Genomic DNA, 21,759 nt, shown 5'->3' on the forward strand with positions numbered 1-21,759 from the left:
TGCGGATTTTGGTGCATTAAACACCAAAATATCCACATTATTCCCCGCCAATATATAATAGTATTATTTATTGCACCTGATAAAAGATGTACCCTGTGGCATCGTCATTTATAAAGTGCGATAAAAGCACCTAAATTCAGAATCAGGGCCTATTAGAGATAAAAATAGAGTAGATAGAAGAGGAAACGCTGGAAGATACACCCTAGAAAAAAAAACGAGCAGAAGGTGGGAATTAAAAGAAAATTAAACTGGGTCTGCAAAAGCAGAGAGACAGAATTTCAGGAGCGAAGAGTTATTGTAGACAGTGCATCCCTAGCCTTTTGTGAAAATGATTGGCACTCAATTTGTTGCACTTGGGTGTTGACAATAGACTTTTGTAAAGTATACTCTTAAAAGAACACAATTTTGTTGTAGTCTTTGATTCCCTTTCTCTAGAACAAAAATATAGGAATATTCTGGAAAAGACAAACATTTAATCAAAGCCAGGGGAATCTTCAACCTAGCACAAAAATCTGGACCTCCACTACAACAGCAGTGCGAGGATGAAGGTACAAAAATGTCCTCATGAAGCAGGGAAGATGGTTAACATCCAAGAAGAAACAAGGAAATAGGAGGTGGCTGCCTTTTTTTTAACAACGGAAGCCTTTTTAGCTTCAAACCTCGATGCTGCTGTTCTCCTGTGGGTTTGCAGCAACTGGCTAATTTGCTATACTGCCCACCATTTCTGCTGCACACTGCTTTCTCATATCGCCTGCAGCACTATTCTAATGTTTATTGCAGTGGGCAAGAATTATAGTTTAAAACCCACTCAACATGACCCGATGCAAATTTCTCTTTGGTTTCTCAATGGATGTTACTTCACTGTTATGTTGTTTACCAGACCCCACCCAAAAACATATGCATCTGCGTGTCCTGTGTCACAGCCAACAAAGGAAACTAGTCCAATCATATTGTTTGATTGGCATTATGGAAACGTATGCACTCTCGCCCTCTCTCTCTCTCCCCATCTCTCTCTCTTTCTAAGTATATATATATATATATATATATATATATATATATATATATATATACACACACACACACACACACATCTGGGTGTGTATAAATATATATATGTACGTGTATATATATATATATATAGAGAGAGAGAGAGAGAGAGAGACACTATGGGGGTTATTCCAATTTTGGAGGAGGTGTTAATCCGTCCCAAAAGTGACGGAAAAGTGACGGATTTACCACGAGCCGTATTACGAGTCCATTATATCCTATGGAACTCGTAATACGGCTGGTGGTATATCCGTCACTTTACCGTCACTTTTGGGACGGATTAACACTCCTCCAAAGTTGGAATAACCCCCTATATGTGTGTATATATATATATATATATATATATATATATATATATATATATATATATATATATATGCTTTGGAATATCATTCGTCCACTTAACATTCCAAAACTACAAAGGGCGATAGCTTAAATCAGAATTGAAGCCCCCTTGATTTAGAAAACAAAAATGCATATTCCTTACATCTTGTTTGTTGAGCAAAATGTCAAGGAGATACCAAGTGGTGATGCTTACTTTCCCTGAGGTAATTGAGGTGAGAGAGCAGGACTTCAGTGTTGTAAAGGGAGGTGGTCCGCAGCAAATCCTCCTTGTTCAGTTTACAGAGTTCTTTGCCGTCCATGTTCTGGAAGAGGGAGGGATCGACTTCCATTAGTCCATATTCCTTGATAGCCCACTCCAACCACTGGTGCACATGTTCTTGGCTCCACAACGTAGGATCTGACAGAAGGAATTGTAAGTTAGTGCTTGTGTGTAGCCATTGTGCTACATGCTACCCTTCAAGCCCACGTCCATCTAAGCGTCATCAGTGCATGGTACTTTCAGAAGAATCAAAGAGTAATAATTCCACTAGACGAGAGCAGTAGATGTGACAATTTCCCGTGGAAAGCAATGGTCGATTAAACAATATCGTGTACAAGTATAGGAGTACTGTGAATGAGTGAATAAGTGTATGTATCCGATGTGTCCGATGAAAAGTTACCAGCACCACAAAGGAAGTGGTAACTCATTCAAAAAAAGGGAACGGGTCCCCACTTGAAAGGGGTCCAATTAGGACTCCTTCTCCTTTGTGAATGTTAAAAAATGATTATTGGGGTGGAGACAGTGGTCCATGGGACAACTATGGACCCTCAAATAGTACACTTTTCTAATTAAACACAGCCCCATTTTCATAAAGGAAATGAGCTGATTTTTTTGAAGTTCACTTTATTTAAAGCCAATCACAGTCATGGTTGTCAGCTGACCATAGCAGCTCCCATTCCTGAGATGGCCTCCAATAAGTGTTAGTCACAATTTGTGTCTAACCTTATTAATATTCACGAGATTGTGACCCTCTGTGAATGAGAAGTTTGTGAACAAACCTTTTAGCAGGGCTTCTGGAACTATGTGGAAGGGGAGGCCTAAATTATGTGTCAAGAGAAGGAAATAATGCATACATAATGCAGCACATTTTGTGATGATATGACGTTACTGTTTCGTCATTTTACATATGCTAACACTGTTTGGGCACAGTTTCATCTCATTAGTATACAAATAACACACAAACACAGGAATAAGCAAAAGAAAGGTCACCTGTCAACATTTGCAATAGTCTTCCACTGCACTGCAAGATGGATTGCAGAGTAGTTAGTGACTTTTGATTTTTTGATCCGTTTGACAAAAATGTATTTGGTAAAATCTGCAGATTGTTCAGAAGATGTAGGAATATTTAGCAAATGGGCCAAATCGATAAATGTGTGGAAAATACCACTGCCGAAAAGTTGCATATATGCAGTGGCCTTGCCTATTAGTACAAATGTTCACAAAATCAGAATCAATTTACAAAAAGTTGGAGCACAATTTCCAACCACTTTTTGTAAATCAATTCTTAATACATCTTGTCCTATGCCCCTTATTTGGTGCATAGCTTTACTTTCCCTGGCAAGGTTTTCAAAGGTGACGTTTGTTGAAACACCACTAAACTGCAGATGTTTTCGTTTTTAAAAACTGGCTGGTGTTGACATTTCTAGTAAAAATGTGTTTGTTTTGTGTGGAGGGCTTATCCTGTAAAAAGGTTTTTGGATATAATCTCCTTTGCCTGCAGAAGGGATTTAGAATGTACTGTTTCCTTCAAAACGTACTTTGCAGGGTATATGGTGTGTGTGTGTGTATGTGCGTGGGTAGTCTGATCTGGATACAAAGTGGCTTTCCTTTGAAGATATTTGTAATTGTTGTTTTGAAAATGCATTTTCTACCCACTAGCCTTAGCCTTCTGGCCAAAATGACTAATTCCAGCTGCCATTTTAAAATAAACATATAAAAAATAGGCAATATGGGTTAATTTAATTTTAGATAAGCAGGAATGAGCCATGTTTACCATCCCAGACAGCACTACGCAATTAAAACCAAATCTGTAGCATAGGCATCTCGAATGTCACTCTAAAGAAATCATCTGTCCTCTTCCCCCATCGGAAGACCAGATCTATAGCACCCGCTACTCACAATGCACCATCATTCCAATTGGTGAGGTGCTAGTGTCTGGCATAAGACTACTCCATCCGCAAAGTGCCTTCATTATTCCAATTCCTTTGTCCCCTTTGTTCTCCTCCCCTGATTCATCATTTCCATCTCTTCTATTATCCCTCTGTACTATGAGGTAAACATGAGGTAAACATGGATTGATGCAAAAAACTGAACAAAGAATGGCCATAGCACAGCATGCAAAACATGATAGGAAATAACAGTATACAAACATTCAGTACCATTCAATTAGCCATGGGTTACCTGACCCTGTTCCCTCTAGTAGAGGTGAACTCTGTAGGATAAGAAAGTTGTCAAGATGAAGGACAATTTCCTCTTTAAACTTAAGTCAAAAAGGTATGTTGTTCCACAAAATGGTGCTTAATAAGAATCTTCCATTAAGTCTCTGAGTTACGGGTCTGAGGAGTATCCTCTTCAGGATGCAGTGAGCTTCATCCATCAAAATGGCAAGCTTCATCATCGGACCATGATCCAAGTTGGGTGGGATGTGCAATACCCAACAGGCTTCGTGTGGATCTCTTTGTCAATATCTTTTTGTTATAAAAATCAAGGGACCTCAAGATTGAGGTTCCTTAAGACTTATGTTTACTGGGTTTTTTTATCCTGAGTGGACAGCTTTAACCTTCCTCTTGAGAAAGGCAATGACAGTGAGAGAGGTATACTAGTTAACTTCATGCACACTATGATGAGCTCTATCGCATTTCACACAACAAATGACAGTCTGTAACTTTCTGTGCCAATGCCTGATCAGAGCTGTGCACAAATCAAATATAAGGAGAGAACATGCTATTTCAAGTTGAGATTAACTGATAGAGAATTAATCCAACATAACAGAGCACAGGTTGAAATAGAATTGGCACTAAAGTTTCCAGATTGAAATAGAATTGGTTATAAGGTTTCTTTAACACAAGTGAGTCAGAGGGTGCAAAGGATATTGTAATAATTTAATTCCTGCTAAACCGATTATGAGTCCAGTGGAGCATAACATAGGGTACCTGTATACGGATGGTCTGGTATTCCTGCAACCGAAGGGGCAATGGCTAGTCTCTACATTCCCCCATTATCCATCTGTTTCCTTCCAGTTGTAGTTTACGTTGAAAATGACACACTGCTACTAGTTCACTATGTATTTGCATTCAGATGTATTCTCTTGCCCACCCTTCAAGGCCAAACAACTCACAAGCATATAACATCTTCACAAAATGATTAGGCACCAATTTTACATCCTCAAACTCCTGAGAAAACCTGATACAATTGGCTCTTATTTCACGTTGACTCCTGCAACATCTCTACCTTCTTTATTGGCTACCTGGATTATGCACATTAGTTTAGCACACCCCTGCCCTAACTTTCATTAATATGTGAGCGCTAAAATATCTTCAAATTTCTCCATGCGCTGCAAGGCCTTCCTAATGGCAATACAGAGCTAAATAAATCTGTTGACATAACTTAGCACACTATTTCACTATCATAGTATCAACAACTGCTTTTGGCAAAATACTCTACGTTGAAGTTCAAGCTAACATCACAATTTATTTACTCCTACAGCCCATTGTAAGCTAAAGGTGTTGCTGCAAGAGCATAAAAGAGCAAAAGAAAAAAGTGATGGGCAGATTGCTTGCATTAATGTCCATTGTTAAATACTCCGGGGCACAAACCAGTCCATCCTTAATATCATGATGATCAAGAACCAGCCATACGGAAACCAGTGTTGGTCCTACTCCATTAAGAACAGTTTAGCCTGAATTGCCATTACATCTAAGTGGGAACACAGACAACGCCTGACCATTTTTATCCTATGGGTCCTGTGGGTACGGCGGTCTCTGTTCTAATGGACTCAAGCTATACCTCAATGACGAGGACTATGTAGAATGAAACCAGTCTAGATTTGCTTGTGTTCCTATCTGTAGGAGACATGTCCTCTCATATGTGACTGGACTGTTCCCATTGGGGCAGGGTCAAAATATATTTGCATTTGACAGGTGTCTGTCAGTGAAAAACAATGGAATGGAAGGTGGCCCAGAGTGATTACTGGTGGTAGAAATTAATTGAGAAAACTCATTCCTTGTAATGTGTTACAATGGGAGTGAAAAATGACACCACAAGTGTATTTAATCAATAAGGAAAGAAAAAATATTTGAAATTGATTGAAAGCAACGGCTACAAAATTACTTGCAAGACATTGCATTCACTGTTTTGTACAGAAACATAGAGAAAGCATAATGCTTTGCATGCCAAATAGGCAAATGTAATAGAAAACCCCTAATGACTACACAATCATAATACAACCTTTTTATTAAATTTATAAAAACAGAAAATGCTCAAAAGTGACCCTGATGAAAGGAAAAAACACAAAGAGAATTGCAAAATATAAAACCAATATACCCGAAAAAGACCCGTTGCATCAAAGGAAAACTTTAACTGATAACCACTTCAACTCGAATTCCCCTTCTCTATAAACAAACTCAATAGATAAACAGAGATTATTATTCAGTAGAGAATAAATGATGTTATGGGCAAGATTATGTTGGGAGAAGTCATAATTGACCATGAATCTGAGACGTTTTAAGGCAAGGGCAAAGTGGGTTCTGGCCCAGCTTACCCACGTACAGAGCCAGATCTGATCTGTAGAAACATGCCCTGACTACCTTGACAAACTCTTAAATAAATGGTTTTAAATACCCTTTGCCTTAATTGTTTAATGTGAGGGATGTGTGAAAGTCTATTATATACATTTTGCGGAGAAATGTGTTTATGTTTCGTGTAAATGTAACATCCATAAAAATATTTTTTTAGATCAAGACAGGACCTGATAATTGATAAATGGGACAGTGTCAGAGATTATGTGCAGCATTATTAGTGAGCCTCTGCTGTTGTGTTAAAATGTTGAAAACACATCACTACTCCTGAATATTAGATGTAAACATATTTAGAATTTTGATGAATGTACCTGTGCACTGTCAGCGGCCTGGCCAAAGAGGCCATGAAAGACCTGAAACCGAATCATAAATTCAAAGCTATTCCGAACAGGGACCCTCACAATATATTTGGCAACAATTGTGGTAATAAGGATTAATGGTTGTATAGTTTAATTTATAGGCTCTACCTCAATTCGTCAAATTTCTTTTAATGGTCTTCGACCCCTGGCTGCCACTGATAAGTAGGTGTGGCTCACCAGTGTGAACTTATCTGTGCACAAGAAGTGCGGGCAACATTTGCATTCATATTTTATCTCAGTGAAGTTAGGAAGATACAAGTGCCAATATGTGCTTGAGGTGTCTAAAGCTAGACTGGCAGCCCCGCAGGTTAATGGGCTCACTGCAAGATTATGTTCATTATCAAACGGCCACAGGTTCAGTTCAGTCCTCCATAATGTCATAGTTACAATAACGTTAACTGCAGTCACAAGCGCCAAGTACCATGTTCAGGTGATGGATATTGCGAGGCTTTTTGAGAACATGTTTTTTTCTGGGACTTCGATACTGCATCAGAAGCGTTAAAAGGGCCGTTTATTATTGTTTCCTTTATGATTATGTCTTCCCTAATTGGTGCGATTTACATGTTTTTCTGCTCATCATCTTATGGTGATGTTGGGAGCACCGCCTGGATGCAATGACAGAAAACTGATAGTTGGCTACCTAAATACAGGAATTCAGTTCACGTTTTAAACCTCATCCTTAATGACATGGTCAGTGCTGCATGGAAATAATTCGGTTTCTCTTATTTGGCCAAGCCTGTTTTGCCACTTTTTGGGGGTGCCCAGGACGATTTCTGATCCCAGTGCACCCTGATTAATACCTATAAAGTACTACTGAATAGAAAGAGGCAACAAAACCAATGAAAAGTGTTTTGCACAATGTTAAGGCCTGTGCGCTTATGAACGAGGAAAACATGAATTTGTAAGACTGCAAAGTTTAGCTCTTACAAGTCTGAATGGACATATTGACAAAAGGCGAAACCTTGTGATGGTTTTCCATGCAAGCACGGGTGGAGGAGCACTACACTCGAATCACAATTTGAGGTAGCGCAGAATGCTCTATTGGGTGCAATGTAATTTGTTACCGTTTTAGCACTAACTCATGGGTCTAGGCAGGCCAGAAAGCCTTAGGTTTGGATCAAACCTGTTAGGATAAGGCATATATTCGTGCAAGATCTCATGGCTAACTGAGACAGGAGTCTTGACTTTCCATATTACGAGAAAGACGATGATTGGGGATATAAGCAGTGAATCTGAACATTCCGCAATGGCAGAAGGGGAAGAAAATGCATTTTACTTCAAAACCCACCCGCGCTGTGGAGTGGCAAGAGTTCAATTTGTTTTGGTTTGGCTCTTACCTGCTGGGACAATCACTCTCCTCTCATTGGTCGTCATGTTTGGTGGAGGCGGTCCATTTTTCTCATCAATGTAGGTAGTATAACCAAGTTGATTTGCGTCCAGTTTATTGCATTTGTTTAGGCTGCAGTCCACTGGGGATTGCCTGCAATGTGAGTAAGAAAGGACACATGGTTTAAACAACATTTCTTCATGAAAGCCAAGTGGAAATAAAACGGGGAAGGTGGCAGAGAAAGGTGAGAGAAATGATGGAGAATAAAAAAAGACTTGAAAGAGATAAAACACAGTAGTACAAGGCACAGAGAGAAGACAAGATTGTGGGATAAGTGAAAGAGAAGAGATGGTGTAGCGAAAGAGTGAAACACTGTGAGCGAGTGGTGGCATAGAGCATATATAGCATGTAACGAAGAAGAGAAAATGCACATGAGTAAGAACAGAAACTTAAGGAGGAAGATTAGTGATAGAAGGATGCAGAGAAAGATAGGGTCAAAGATGGAGGGAGAGAGGAATAGAGATGATTGTGGAAAATATAGGATAAAAACAGCAAGAGGGTGGAGAGACTACAACGATACTGGAGGACGAAAGCCAGACAGAGCCTCCTGAAGAGAGAGATGGAAAGTGGAAAGGATTAAAAAAATATAAAAGAACAAGGGTTAGCAGAGCAATTGGTTCCAAAGAACTTGTCTGTCGCAGAACATAGTGTGACCAAGGAAGAGAGTAACGAAAATGGAGAGAAAAGCACAATGGAATAAAGAATATCACATCAGAAACAGCCATTAGAAAGTGTGTAGAAAAAAGAAAACATGGGAAAGAACACGATAGACAGAAAAAGAACAAGCATTAGAAAGCCAATAGGTTTCACAAATGCAATAGCTATTGACTTTGACAATATCTCTTATCAACGTTGTACAGTAGCAGGAGTAGAGTACAGTGGAGTAGAGTGGCATGGCGTAGAGTGATGTGAAGTGGTGTAGACTGGATTGGAGTAGAATGGAGTGATGTAGAATGGCATAGAGTTAAGTGGCATAGAGCAGAGTGGTGTAGAGTGGAGTGGTGTACTGTGGTGTATAGTGGAGCAGTGTGGAGTGGAGTCAAGCAGCATAAAGTGGAGTAGACTGGCTTAGAGTAGTGTGGCGTAAAGAAGAGTGTTGCAGAGTGCAGAGTCATAGATTGGATTGCCGTAGAGCTGAGTGGAGTGCTATAGAGTAGAGCTGAGTGGGGAACGTGCAGACAGTTGAGTGGGGTGCACTAGAAAGAAGTGGATTGGAGTGGCGTGGTGTGGCATACAGTAGAGTGGAGCAGGGTGGAGTAGAGTAGAATGGAGTGGCATGGTGCAGAGATGTGTGCAGTGGTGTAGAGTGGAAGGGAGTAGAGTGCTGTAGAGTGGAGTAGAGTGATACAGGGTAAACTGAAGTATAGTGGAGTGGAGTAGAGTGGCGTAGAGAAGAGTGGCACAGAGAAAAGTGGGATAGAGTGAAGTGCTGTAGAGTGAAGCAGTGTAGAGTACAGTGGCATAGAGTAGAGTGGCGTTATGTGAAATTGTGTGGAGTGGTGTTGGGTAGAGTGGCCTAGAGTGGCACTGTGTGAAGTGGAGTTGCGTAGAGTAGAGTGGTATAGAATTGCATGCAGTGGAGTGGCATAGAGTGGAAGGGTGGTAGAGCAGCATACAGTGGAGTGGTGTGGAGTGGCATAGAGTAGAGTGGAGTGGAGTAGAGTAGAGTGGACTGGTGTGGACTGCAGTAGCTTAGAATGCAGGGGCGCGGAGGGGAGGAGAGTGGCATAGAGTGCAGGGACATAAAGTGCAGTGGTGTAGAGTGGTGCACAGTTGAGTGAACTTCACTAAAGTGCAGTGGCGTAGAGTGCAGAGTAGAGAAGAGTGACATATAGTGCAGTGGCATTGAATAGAGTGATGTAGAGTAAAGTGCAGTGGTGCAGAATGCAATGGTGTAGACTGCAGTGGTGCAGAGTGCTGTAGAATGCAGTGGCATAGAGTGCAGTGGCACAGAGTATAGCTGTGTAAAGTAGAGTAGGGTGGCATAGAGTACTGTGGCGTAGAGTGCAGACGTGTAGAGTAGAATAATGCAGAGTATACTGGCATTGAGTGCAGTGGCATAGAGTAGAGTAGTGCAGACTAGAGTAGAGTACTGTAGACTGTAGTGGTATAGAGTGGAATGGCTTAGAGTTCAGTGACATAGAGTTGAGTGGTGCAGAGTACAGTAGAGCAGAGCAGAGTGCAGTGGCATAGAGTGCAGTGTTGTAGAGTATAATGGTGCAGAGTAGAGTGCAGTGGGTAGAGTGCAGTAGCATGGAGTACAGTGGTACAGAGTAGATAAAAGTGGCATAGAGTGCAGCGACATAGAGTAAAGTGGTGCAAAGTAGAGTGGTGTAGAGAAAAGTGATGCAGAGTAGTGTAGAGTTCCATAGAATGCATTGATGTGGAGCAGAGTGGTGCAGAGTAGAGCATTGTAGACTGCAGTGGCATAAAGTGTAGTGATAAAGAGAGAAGTGGTTCAGAGTATAGTATAGTGAAGTACAGTGCAGTGACAAAGTGTTCAGTGGCATAAAGTGCAGAATGCACTGGTGAAGAGTGCAGTGGCAAAGAGTGCAGAGGTACAGAGTACATTAGAGTGGCATAAAGTAGAATAGTGTGGCATACAGTACAGTGGAGTAGAGAGGTGTAGAGTGCAGTGGTGAAGAGCAGAGTAGAGTGGCATAGAGTGCAGTGGGGTAGAGTGCAGCGGTATAGAGTAGAGTGGACAGTGTAGTGGAGAATGAAGCATAGTGGCATAGAATAAAGTGGTGAGGAGTAGAGTGACACAGAGTGCAGTCACATAGAGTAGAGTGGTACAGATTAGTGTAGCATAGAATGCAGTGATGTAGAGTAGAACAGAACAGAGTAGTGTGTTGTATAGTGGAGTGACATAAAGTGTAGTGGGATAGAGAAGAATGGTTCAGAGTACAGTGTGTAGAGTGGTATAGAGTGCAGAAGTAAAGCATTCAATGACATAGAGTGCAATGATGCAAAGTGCAGTGGTGTAGAGTGCAGTGGCACAGAGTACAGTGGCATAGTGTGCAGTGGTGCAGAGTAAAGTACAGTGGCATGGAGTGCAGTTGTGTAGAGTAGAGTGGTGTAGAATGCAGTGGCATTGTGTGCAGTGGTGCAGAGTAACATGCAGTGGCATAGGGTAGATTGGTGCAGAGTAAAAGTACAATGGTGTAGAGTGTAGTGGCATAAAGTAGAGAAGTGCAGAGTAGATTAGAGTGGCATAGAGAGCAGAGATGCAGAGTAAAGTGATATGGAGCACGTCGATTTGAGTGAAGTAGAGTTTATTGCAGTGGTGAAGAATACAGTGGCATAGAGAGGAGTGATTCAGGGTAGAGTGGCATGGAGTGCAGCACTGTAGAGTTGAGTAGTACAGAGTAGAGTAGAGTGAAATAGAATGCAGTGGTGCTGAGTAGTGTGGTGCAGAGTAGAGTGTCATCCAGTGCAGTGGCATAAAGTGTAGTGACATAGAGTAGTGTGGTTCAGAGTAGAATATAGTGGCGTACAGTGCAATGACAGAGTTCAGTGGCATAGAGTGCAGTGGTGCAGAGTGCCATGGAGCAGAGTGCAGTGGTTCAGAGTGCAGTGTTGTAGAGTGCGGTTGTGTAGAGTGCAGTAGTGTAGAGTATAGTATAGTAGTGTAGGATGCAGTGGCATAGACTGCAGTGGCATGGAGTGCAGTAGTGTAGAGTAGGGTGGTCCAGAGTAGAGTACAGTGGTGTAGAGTGCAGTGGCATAAAGTACAGAGGTGCATAGTAGATTAGAGTGGTATAGAGTGCAATGCCCAGACAGATGGATGAAGGAAAGAAACAACATGATGATAATGAGTGTTATATAAACATTAGTAGACAATGTTACCAAATTGTGATTCACCAGTATTATGATTTGTTGCTAGTTTGGAGAGATCCGGGGCTGACTGACTATGAGGAATATCCGTTTTGAAAGGCCATCTCAGGTTACCTACCTTTTAAAGAACCATAATGATCCAAGTTATGCCCAATGTAAACCAATAGTCTCCATTTGGAGTTTTCTAAACACTATTTCAATATATGTAGATCAGTGCCTGGTTCCCTTGGTTAAATGTTTGCCATCATTCATCAAACACAGTGGGGAATTTTGATTTCTTTTTGAAGAATCCATGGAATCATATTGGAAGTTGAATATATTGTGATGACTTGATGTAACTAGTTTATATAGAAGCATCCAACATGTAAATGTTGTGAATGCATTTGAACATTTGCTGAGAGCTAGACTTTTGATTTATTCTCAACAAACACAAATGCTGATTAATATGATTGACATTTGCTGGGATTGAAATATTTTTACATTTTCAAATTCAACTGTATGGGCAATGAAGGGGTCCCTCAAAGGGCACCGACCTTGTCCCTTCCTTCCAAATCTGTCTATAGGCTGGTTAGAGGAGCTGATGGTTTAGTCCCAGAACTTGTTTGGTTCCAGAACTAGAGATACACCAGTCAAGTGATGAATGGATTTAGTATGTTGCAACTTGTACACCATTTGTAAATATGATATGGTCTCTGCAGCTAAACTTGTGGATGCATTGTGTAACATCAATCTCACATTAACTACAAGCATTCTAAAAGATAAGACAGAGTACTTGGATTTAACATCTGAAATCAGTAATACACAGATCATTACTTTATTGTACTGAAAACCCATCTCAGGGACCTGTATCCTGTTGGCACATATATCCATCTATCCTTAAATCGAGAATTCCTTGTGCACTGAAACGGTACCAGTGATACAGTATATCACATAGAAAGTGATCTTTTGATCACAAGTTTTCAGGACAGAGGCTATACCTCTAATGTCTTAGAAAAAGTGGCAAAATAGGCTCAAGAAATCACTCAGGACTGTTATTGTTTAAATTAAAGGTTTGAAAAGATCTGTAAAAAAACTAGACTAATCACTATAAGTTGGCGGTCTCCAAATATTCTGGTAACAAGAGCTACTTATGTTCAATAAAAATCATCACAAGCTCCTAATATTGGTGATGAAGTAGTGACCACCCCATCCAAGATTGTTAGCAGTGATCAGGTCAGAGCATTAGGCAGGGCTGAATGCCTCTAAATAGGTAAATCATAACAAACAGACCTTCACACCCCTGGCACTAGAGTGATAATGTGAATAATAAATCTCTCCAACTCAAATAATAGATTTAAATACATTTCGAAGATTCAACCAAACAACACCTTATGAGTACTGAAAATACACACATTTCCATTTTGAATATATGCTTTTTATTTTTGGCATACACATAATAATTCAACCAAGCAAAAGCTTCTATAGTAGTAGGCTGTGCTGCACACACGAGTGCTACTCACAGGCTACTCTTTGGAGATGCCTGCTATAAATATTGCTAAATCAAGTGCAATTTGATGAATCTTAAAAAGACACTGGAAAATCTTAAAAGGTGGCCCAGATATAAGCATAGATTTGCTGACCGTCCCCATGATCACATATGGGATATCCAAATCTATAACTGGCTACTTGGTGTGCGGCCATCGTAAGGGTGCCTCAGATGTGTCAGAAGTATATTTGAGTCAGTTTCTACTTATATTTTTGGAAAGAAAAAAAATCCTTACATTTAAAATAGGTACATCAGACTTTACAATCCATGTGTGAACCTATCTCTGACCTAAGTGATGTATTGGAAGCACCACCTTACTGGTGAAGAAAAGAATACTAAAGCCTCTGAAGGCCATTACAAACAAAAATAAAAGCTACCCAGTAGCCAGACATTATACAGAACAACATAAGACTAACTTGGCACTAGTGGAAAATGTTGGCATCTGTGGGTTTCCAAATGTACATGCTCCCTTAAAAAACAAAAGGTTAAAGTGACATGAAGAACACAACAACTAACATTTAAAAAGTTAAAAAACACTGGAATTCACAATTATAGCTTACTGGGCTAACTCTAAGTTGTGCCACCAACCTACACCACTTATAACCTCCCAAAGTACATCATTTCTGGCATGTTAAAATACATAATTGATGACATTGCTGAAAACATCTCAAATAACATCATTATTGACATCACTGATAACATCCCAAATGCCATCACTGATGACATCACTGACGAATGTTCCACAAATTACCATATAAACCACTACACCATGTAAAAAACAAAGTAGGCAGTACATGGTCCAAAAAATATACATCATAGATAGGCAATATATACAGGTGTACAAGGCGTGGAACTATTTTTTAATATGCCAGAGGTAACAGAGTAATTTTGGTGCTCTGTGTTGATGTAGAAGCACCAATAATAAAATAATTATACCCTTGCATAATTAAGAGTAATTTGTAAGAAAAAACATACTGCAAGAGCAAATTTAGGGAGTGTGAGCAGCTGCTAACAATGACATTCATGTTCTGTTGTATTTATTACTATTTTTGGAGCACAAAATGCACTCTCGCATCCATTTTGGATGCACAGGTGTATTTTGAGCTAAGAAACTAGCACTAAATGCTGTGAGCAAATTGAGGAAAAATCCTACCCTAAGTGCACATTTAGCAAGCATGAGCGGCTGTTCCCAACGATAGTAATTTTCTGATACTTTTATGCCATATCTCAGGTCAAAATGCATTCTTGCGATCACTTTGGAAGCAAGGAGGCATTTCTGTGCTAATAACATAGTGCTGAATGTAGAATTATCATTCCTGTGTAATATTGTGTAATCTTGCAGAATGTTTAGACAATTCTGCCTGATTACGCTACACAGAATTACATGAGTTACACTCAACCCTGATGTGTACATGTAGGAAATAGAAGCAGTGTAGTACTGGAAACAAGACTGATCAGTATGATAAAACTTACATTATGCACACTATCAGTGAAGTTAAAAGTGCAAGCAGTACTTTACGTAAGAAAGGTAGAGAATGAGCTCAACTAGAGTGAGAGGCACACGTGTATTTCAAATAGGTTGTGGTTTAAAACAAAGTCTTGTTGCCAAAACATATGTGAATATCTAAAGCTTCCACGTAATACATTATTCACCTCTGTATTTATGGACACATACTCACATTAAAGATTTTTCATGTAGTGCTATTTAAATTTTATGTGTAAGACTGAGATTTATAAAATGCAAATATTTATTTCTATAAACTCAGCTACAATTCCAAGGCATTATACATAAAAGTGTAATATGTAATGTGTTGGTTAGTCACTTACAGATGATTCAAGCAGTATGATTCTAAATGTTGTTAAAATGGTGCACGTCATTCTGCTGATTTTAGGAATATGTGTTGGGTGCTTTTACAAACTACGGAGGGTTGTTCAAAGAGGATGAGAGACCTTTCACTTAACATTTTATGTGAGGTGAGATATTTAACAGGCACATGACATTAAGGTAAATAATGACCACATACATTTTTTAATGTTTTTCAAGGTTTAATAAATTGTTGATCACATTAATCTCTACAGAGCCATTAAGTTTCTTACACACCTGAATACCAGTAAAACAGATGATAATATCTACTTAATGTGGATGGTTGCACAGCTATGCTTCATGTTCTGCATGTTGCAAAATGTTATGCCAAATAGCACTACAGAGGTGTTATAAAATTGGGTCTAGATGTATCTTGCTGAACACCCTCCAGCTTGAAAGGCGATGTCATTAAATATGTAATTTAACATGTCATTAGTGTTGTAGTATGTGAGGCCATAAGCAGTGCATGGCAGGCACAAGTTGTAGTTAGCTCAGTAAAATATAGCTGCTAAATTTCACTGTGTTTTTGTTTATAAACATTGGTCATTGTTTTAATTCAACATCTACGTATGACGTCACTTTAACTATTGTTATTTTTTCCAGTGAATTTCTTGTTTTTTTTTAATGTTATCTTAGATCTTATTACCATTCCTAACTATGACGTCACTTTAACATTTAGGCCCTCATTCCAACCCTGGCGGTCTATGGCCGCCAGGGTGGAGGGCAACGGAAGCACCGCCAACAGGCTGGCGGTGCTTCCAGGGCCATTCTGACCGTGGCGGTAAAGCCGCGGTCAGAAAAGGGGATCCGGCGGTTTCCCACCGGATTTCCCCTGGCCCGGAGAATCCTCCATGGCGGCGCTGCTTGCAGAGCCGCCATGGGGATTCCGACCCCCTTCCCGCCAGCCTGTTTCTGGCGGTTTACACCAGGCTGGCGGGAACGGGTGTCGTGGGGCCCCTGGGGGCCCCTGCACTGCCCATGCCACTGGCATGGGCAGTGCAGGAGCCCCCTAACAGGGCCCCATTAAGATTTTCACTGTCTGCTTTGCAGACAGTGAAAATCGCGACGGGTGCTACTGCACCCGTCGCACCCCTGCAACTCCGCCGGCTCCATTCGGAGCCGGCTTCATTGTTGCAGGGTCTTTCCCGCTGGGCCGGCGGGCGCCCTTTTGGTGGTCGCCCGCCGGCCCAGCGGGAAAGTCAAAATGACCCCCGCGGTCTTTTGACCGCACCGCGGTCTTTCGACGGGGTTACCGCCCGCCAAAGTTAGAATGACCCCCTTAGTTTTTTCAATGAACTTCTGAATTACTTTTAATCAGCGGGCAGTTGACCACTGAGCCAGAGCTCTGCCCATGCCCTGCACTCAACCCCCTGTAGGCAGCCACCCCCTTTTGTGCACAGCTCTGGCCAGATCCGGCAGCCAACAGTCTACTGCATGTGGTCAGTGCCCTGGAAGGGGTTGGTCACAGACTCATAAGCCAGGCCCTTCCCCCAACGCCCACAGATGTCAAACTCCCTGCAGACTTCCACCTACATTTTATTTATTACATTTAAAATCACACTCCTGTGGTACTCCTGCAGTACCACCCCTCAAGCTTCAGGGGGATCATGCAAGCATCACTCAGTCAATCTTGCATGGTGCTGCAGTATCATGGTGGTGAATCCTGATTAAGGGTAATGGCAGAGTACCACAGTTCTTTATTGGAGGGTGCACTGATTCCACAGGAGAACAGTAGTACAGGAGTTTAATTTTTTAACCTTGGGGGTTCCCCCTTGGTCCATGTTTCCAAAGAAAAATAGTTTTTTGACTTGCCTATATCTTTGGCACCGTTTGATGAATCTTCACAAAATTTTACAAAAAAAGTGTTGCAGTGATTCTTGTTGTGCAGTTTTGGGGCGATTCGAAGAGTAGGGGCAGAGAAAAAAGGGGGACTGAAAAAAGTTGCATTTCCCATGTTAATTCCGATAGGACCTTTAGACATGTCTACAGCCCGAACTGCTGTACAGAATTACAACAAATTTGGCAGAATGCTAGCTTTCAGTATGCAGATCGTGCTTTCATTTATTCAGTGTAATTCCGTTCAGCAGTTTTTGAGATATTATATTTGTGTTTGTATAACTCTAGCCACGATAACCTCGCAAATACTTCGCAAATAGTTTGTGAAATTCATTAATTTTTTTTGCTAATGCAGGTGCAAAAGGAAGCATTGCAATTGGCTGACCACAGCCTGACTAGAAAGTTGTGTCCACCATTTTATTTCATAGGACATGGTCCCCAGGGTTGAAAATCCAAATTGAAAGTGGCATAAGGAGTCAGGGTGAAGGTACCCTGTCTATAGGGGTGTGATATAGGTGTGTTTTAGGGCAGATTATGGGTTTAAAGTAATTTTGCATCACCATGCGCAAACTGTGTGAAAATTCCTGATTTTTCCCTAAATATTTGCAAATATAGAAAAATTGGGAAGAAAAAAAAAGCACAGACTCATTCATACACTGGTTCATTCACTCATACATGCACTCAGAAACTCATGCACCATCTCAGACCCACTCAGACTTACACGCCCACTTTAAGACCCACTCAAATGCTCACACACACACTCACAGATCAACTGACAGAGACAGGCCCTGTGGCCAACCTGTGCTGCCCACACCCAAAGGACGTGAGTGGCATGGGGTTGGGTGGTTATAAGGGCTTGGTTGCAAGGCCTGGCTGTGTCCAAAGGTTGTGCGCGGCAGGATTGGAATAACATTTAGTATTTAAACAAACATACAAATTCACTATAAAAAACAATTTTTACAGGGACATTATAGTTATTTTCTGAATTTACTCTCATGAAACCATAGAAATTCAGCAGTTATAGTTAGAGTTCTTTTAAGTAACTATAACTCGCACCCTACGGTAACTATAACTCGTGCCTTCGCCATGCACAGCTAATTACCCCACATGTTATATCGTTGATGAGAGGCCAAAAACACTTTAAAAAAATTTTTTTTGCTGCACTCCTGTTCTTGTTTGGAATATGCCCCCTGATCGGCCAGATCCTGTGGGCTGTATTTATTTCTATAATTTAAGCAGAGGATGGGTGCGCCGCCCCCTCTCTATGCCGATTTTGGCCCCACGGTGCCACCATGTCCCTGGAGCATGCCGTTAATGAAAAAGGGAGAGGGGACTGCACAACCCCCCTCCTTCAGCCAGTTCTGGCCCCAGAGACTGCCACCCCCAAGGCCCAGCTGTGTTCCAAAACAGGGAGAGGACCGCACAGCCCCCATTCAGGGCCGATTTAAGCCCCAGGGACCACTACCTCTCTGGGGCCAGACCAATAAGGAAAAAGGTAGAAGGGGTTGGGCATCCCCTTCTCCATTGTTGCCCCCAGAGACCACCACTACCAGGGGCACAGCCATGCAGAAGGAAAAGGAGGGGGCCATATGGCCTCCCTCCTGGAGCCATTAAGGGCCCTGGAGGTCTGCCACCTTCAGGGCTGGCTCCTGCTATGTTCCGAGGTGATCTCTTGGGACATAGCTGTTTGGTTTCACTTGGTGGTAGCTATTTGAGAGCCCCTGCCAAGTGTGAGCAAACAGTAAGTCCACTCACAGTCATAGGGAGCATGGTAAACACTCACGCCCTTGGGAGAGGACTTTCATCTGTTTGCCTGCCGGCCGTGAAGCAGGCAGGGTAACAAATGAAAAATTAGCTCCCTTTCCGCATGAAGAAGCATTTTAAGCTGATCTTTGCAAGAGTAAGCAATTCTGACTCCCACAGGAGGTGGGTAGCAGACTGGGGCTGCAGGGGCATTGGGAATTCCCTTGCACCCTCCAACAAAAGTCAGTGGGTGCCGTGGGTGGACTCCAGGGCACCAAGCATGTTGTGGCCAGGCCCCAGGGGATGGGGTGCCCGGGGCACTTATTGGCTCTGGGAGGGGGCTGCATGTCCCCTCCCCTTTAGTGTGTGGCCAGGCTCTAGGGGTTGGGGTTTCTGGGCAAATATGGGCCAGGGAGGAGGGCTAAATGCCCTCTCCCCCTTAAGAATAAGGCCAGGCCCCAGGAGATGGGGTCCCAGGGCCAAAATTGGCTGTGGAAGGATGCCCCCTCACCCTTTTACTCATGAAGTGGGTGCTCTGAAAGGGCTCCAGGGGACTTACTATTTCCTGGGTGGGCCCCCAGAGATGAGGTCCCAGGGGCCATTATTGACCATGGAAGGAGGAGGACTGCATGCCCCACTTTTATGCATAGGTCAGGCCCCAAGAGATGATGTCCCCAGGGCTAAAATTGACTTGGAGATGGTGGCTGCTTGCCCCTTCCTGCATAATTTAAGGGATGGGAACCAGGAGATAAGGACCATGTAGCCTTGCCCCTATAATAGCTGGCAGGGCATGGGAGTGGGGTCTTCTGGTTGAAATCAGCCTGAGTAGTGAGGCTGTATGCCCCCCACCCAGGTTGAGTGCATTTTGGGGGGGGTTAGCCAAAGACTGTGCACGGGGAGGTTGGATTAAGGTATGGTAATTAGCTATTACTTTATGTTTAAAAAAATATGGAAATTCAGTGAAAAAACAAAGGTTAGAGGGACGTTAAAGTTAGGAAAAAAAAAATCAAAAACTTTAGGAATTACTTAGAAACCAAAGGTTACAAGGACATTATAGTTAGGTTTACATTTCACACGCACAAAACCATAGAAATTCAGACGTTATAGTTACAGTTATCTCAAGTACCTATAGTTTGTGCCCTAAGTTAACTATAACACACGGCCTCGCCATGCACTGCTAATTCCACACACATTACATCACACATGACATCTTCTATAACATCATTGATAATATCAGTGAAACTTTTGCTGTAAAATTATTGATGAGAAAAACTGTGCATGGCGGGGGAGCGAGGTATAGTTTTTCCCCCCCGGAATTTTTATATACACACACATATATATATCTATATATAAATATATAGATATATATATATATATATATATATAGAGAGAGAGAGAGAGAGAGAGAGAGAGATTATAGATAGATAGATAGATAGATAGATAGATAGATAGATAGATAGATAGATAGATAGATAGATAGATAGATAGATCCACACACATATATATATATATATATATATATATATAGTATATAGCCTACTGGCAGTTACCAGTAGGTAGTTATAGTTAGGACCAAGTTTCCATTGAAAAAGCATTTTTGACAATATTTTTTAAACAGTTTGACAAATCTTCACTAAATTTTCCAAAATACAGTACTTAATAGAATCGTGTTGTGCATGGAAAGTTTCTGTGTGATCTGTCAAGCGGGGGATAAGAAAAAAGTTGGGTCAATAAAACTGCATTTCCCATTTTAATTGCCATAGATATTTTAGACACGACTACAGCCTGAACCGCTGGACAGCATTACACCAAATTCGGCAGGTAGGTAGCTCGTGATCCAAAAAGAGTGATATTTGGTGCAAATCTATTTAGGAGAAATTAAAGGAAATTCAAATTTGTATATGTAGGATTGCGACAAATTTTTTAATACTGCTGATGTCGTGCAGAGATCTGATTGACTGCCAACATTTCAACAAGGAAGTGTTGGCAGCCGTTTTCAGACTCGGCTTCCGACGAAAGCTGAGTATCAAAAAATGGGGCAGGATACTGTTAACGTACCCTGATGGGGTAGGGCAACAACAGTTCCCACCAAGCAAAAGCAAATATAACTCCACTTTCTGCAAGCAGGAGCTGTGAAAAAGCTCCCTCTTGAAAAAAGCTTAGTTTTCATCTATTTCTCTCCATGCAAACATGCGTGCAGGGAAAGAGATGAAAACATTGCTCCTGCAAGTAGAGAGCTGCTATTTAATGCAGCTTGCGGAAGCAAAGCAGGCCCCCAGAGGTCCAGGGAGCCAGCTAGAGATGTGGGTGCCTTCAGGCTCCCCCACAGTCTTCTGGTGGCACCAAGCATCTTGCTTGTGTGCTGCTTTGAAGTCATTCTATGGAGAGAGCATTGCAATAATAATAGCAAGATGCTTGGTTCGAATTTTATAGTTAAGTTTTGATGCACAGCAGACTAGACTCACGTCTGGCCTAGTAGTAAAGTTGAACTGTCACTCAATAGGTTGATGGTTCAAAAACTGGTATCTCACAGCAGTGTGTCTGTTATTCACTAGTATTTTGACTGTTAAACATTCGTGGTGATGGAACATTTACATGCTTTGCCATCAAAATGTTTGAGTTGAATATATCTATGTCTGGAAACTGGTTAGCAAAGTCTCACCTGTTCCCTAGAGGATAATGTCTCAGGCCCTCAAGCATATGGTTGAAAGTTCCAATCTAGGTGTGTCAGTAGTCACATTCCTGCTTTAATTACTTTTCATTTTCAAATATTTAGGATCTAAACCAAAATATGATTGCAGTCTTTTTACGTGACAAAGAAATTTTTCTTTTTAATTTGTCCTAAATTATCTAATTCTGAGTAAATAATTCATTTTATTTTGTGCATGCTTAATTCGGAAGCATAGTTACATGCATTAAAGCATCATACCATAAAAACATGCAATGAAATTCATGAAATACAAAAAAATCAATAGTTAAA

The 21,759-nt window shown here is 41.3% G+C and overlaps 1 protein-coding gene across 2 annotated transcripts in view; it reads right to left on the minus strand.

The window, feature by feature from the left end:
- The window catches only part of FLI1 (Fli-1 proto-oncogene, ETS transcription factor), a 334,273-nt gene that overhangs the window by 107,837 nt on the left and 204,677 nt on the right, over nt 1-21,759 (minus strand). For both annotated transcript variants that reach the window (XM_069224503.1, XM_069224504.1), the window contains exons 3-4: nt 7,925-8,067; nt 1,586-1,789 (exon numbers count right to left, since the gene is read on the minus strand). In XM_069224503.1, the coding sequence (XP_069080604.1) occupies nt 1,586-1,789; nt 7,925-8,067 (347 nt within the window). The remainder of the gene's footprint in view (nt 1-1,585; nt 1,790-7,924; nt 8,068-21,759) is intronic.

The sequence above is a fragment of the Pleurodeles waltl genome, chromosome 3_1 (genome assembly GCF_031143425.1).
Source record: "Pleurodeles waltl isolate 20211129_DDA chromosome 3_1, aPleWal1.hap1.20221129, whole genome shotgun sequence".
In the NCBI taxonomy this organism is placed as follows: domain Eukaryota; kingdom Metazoa; phylum Chordata; class Amphibia; order Caudata; family Salamandridae; genus Pleurodeles; species Pleurodeles waltl.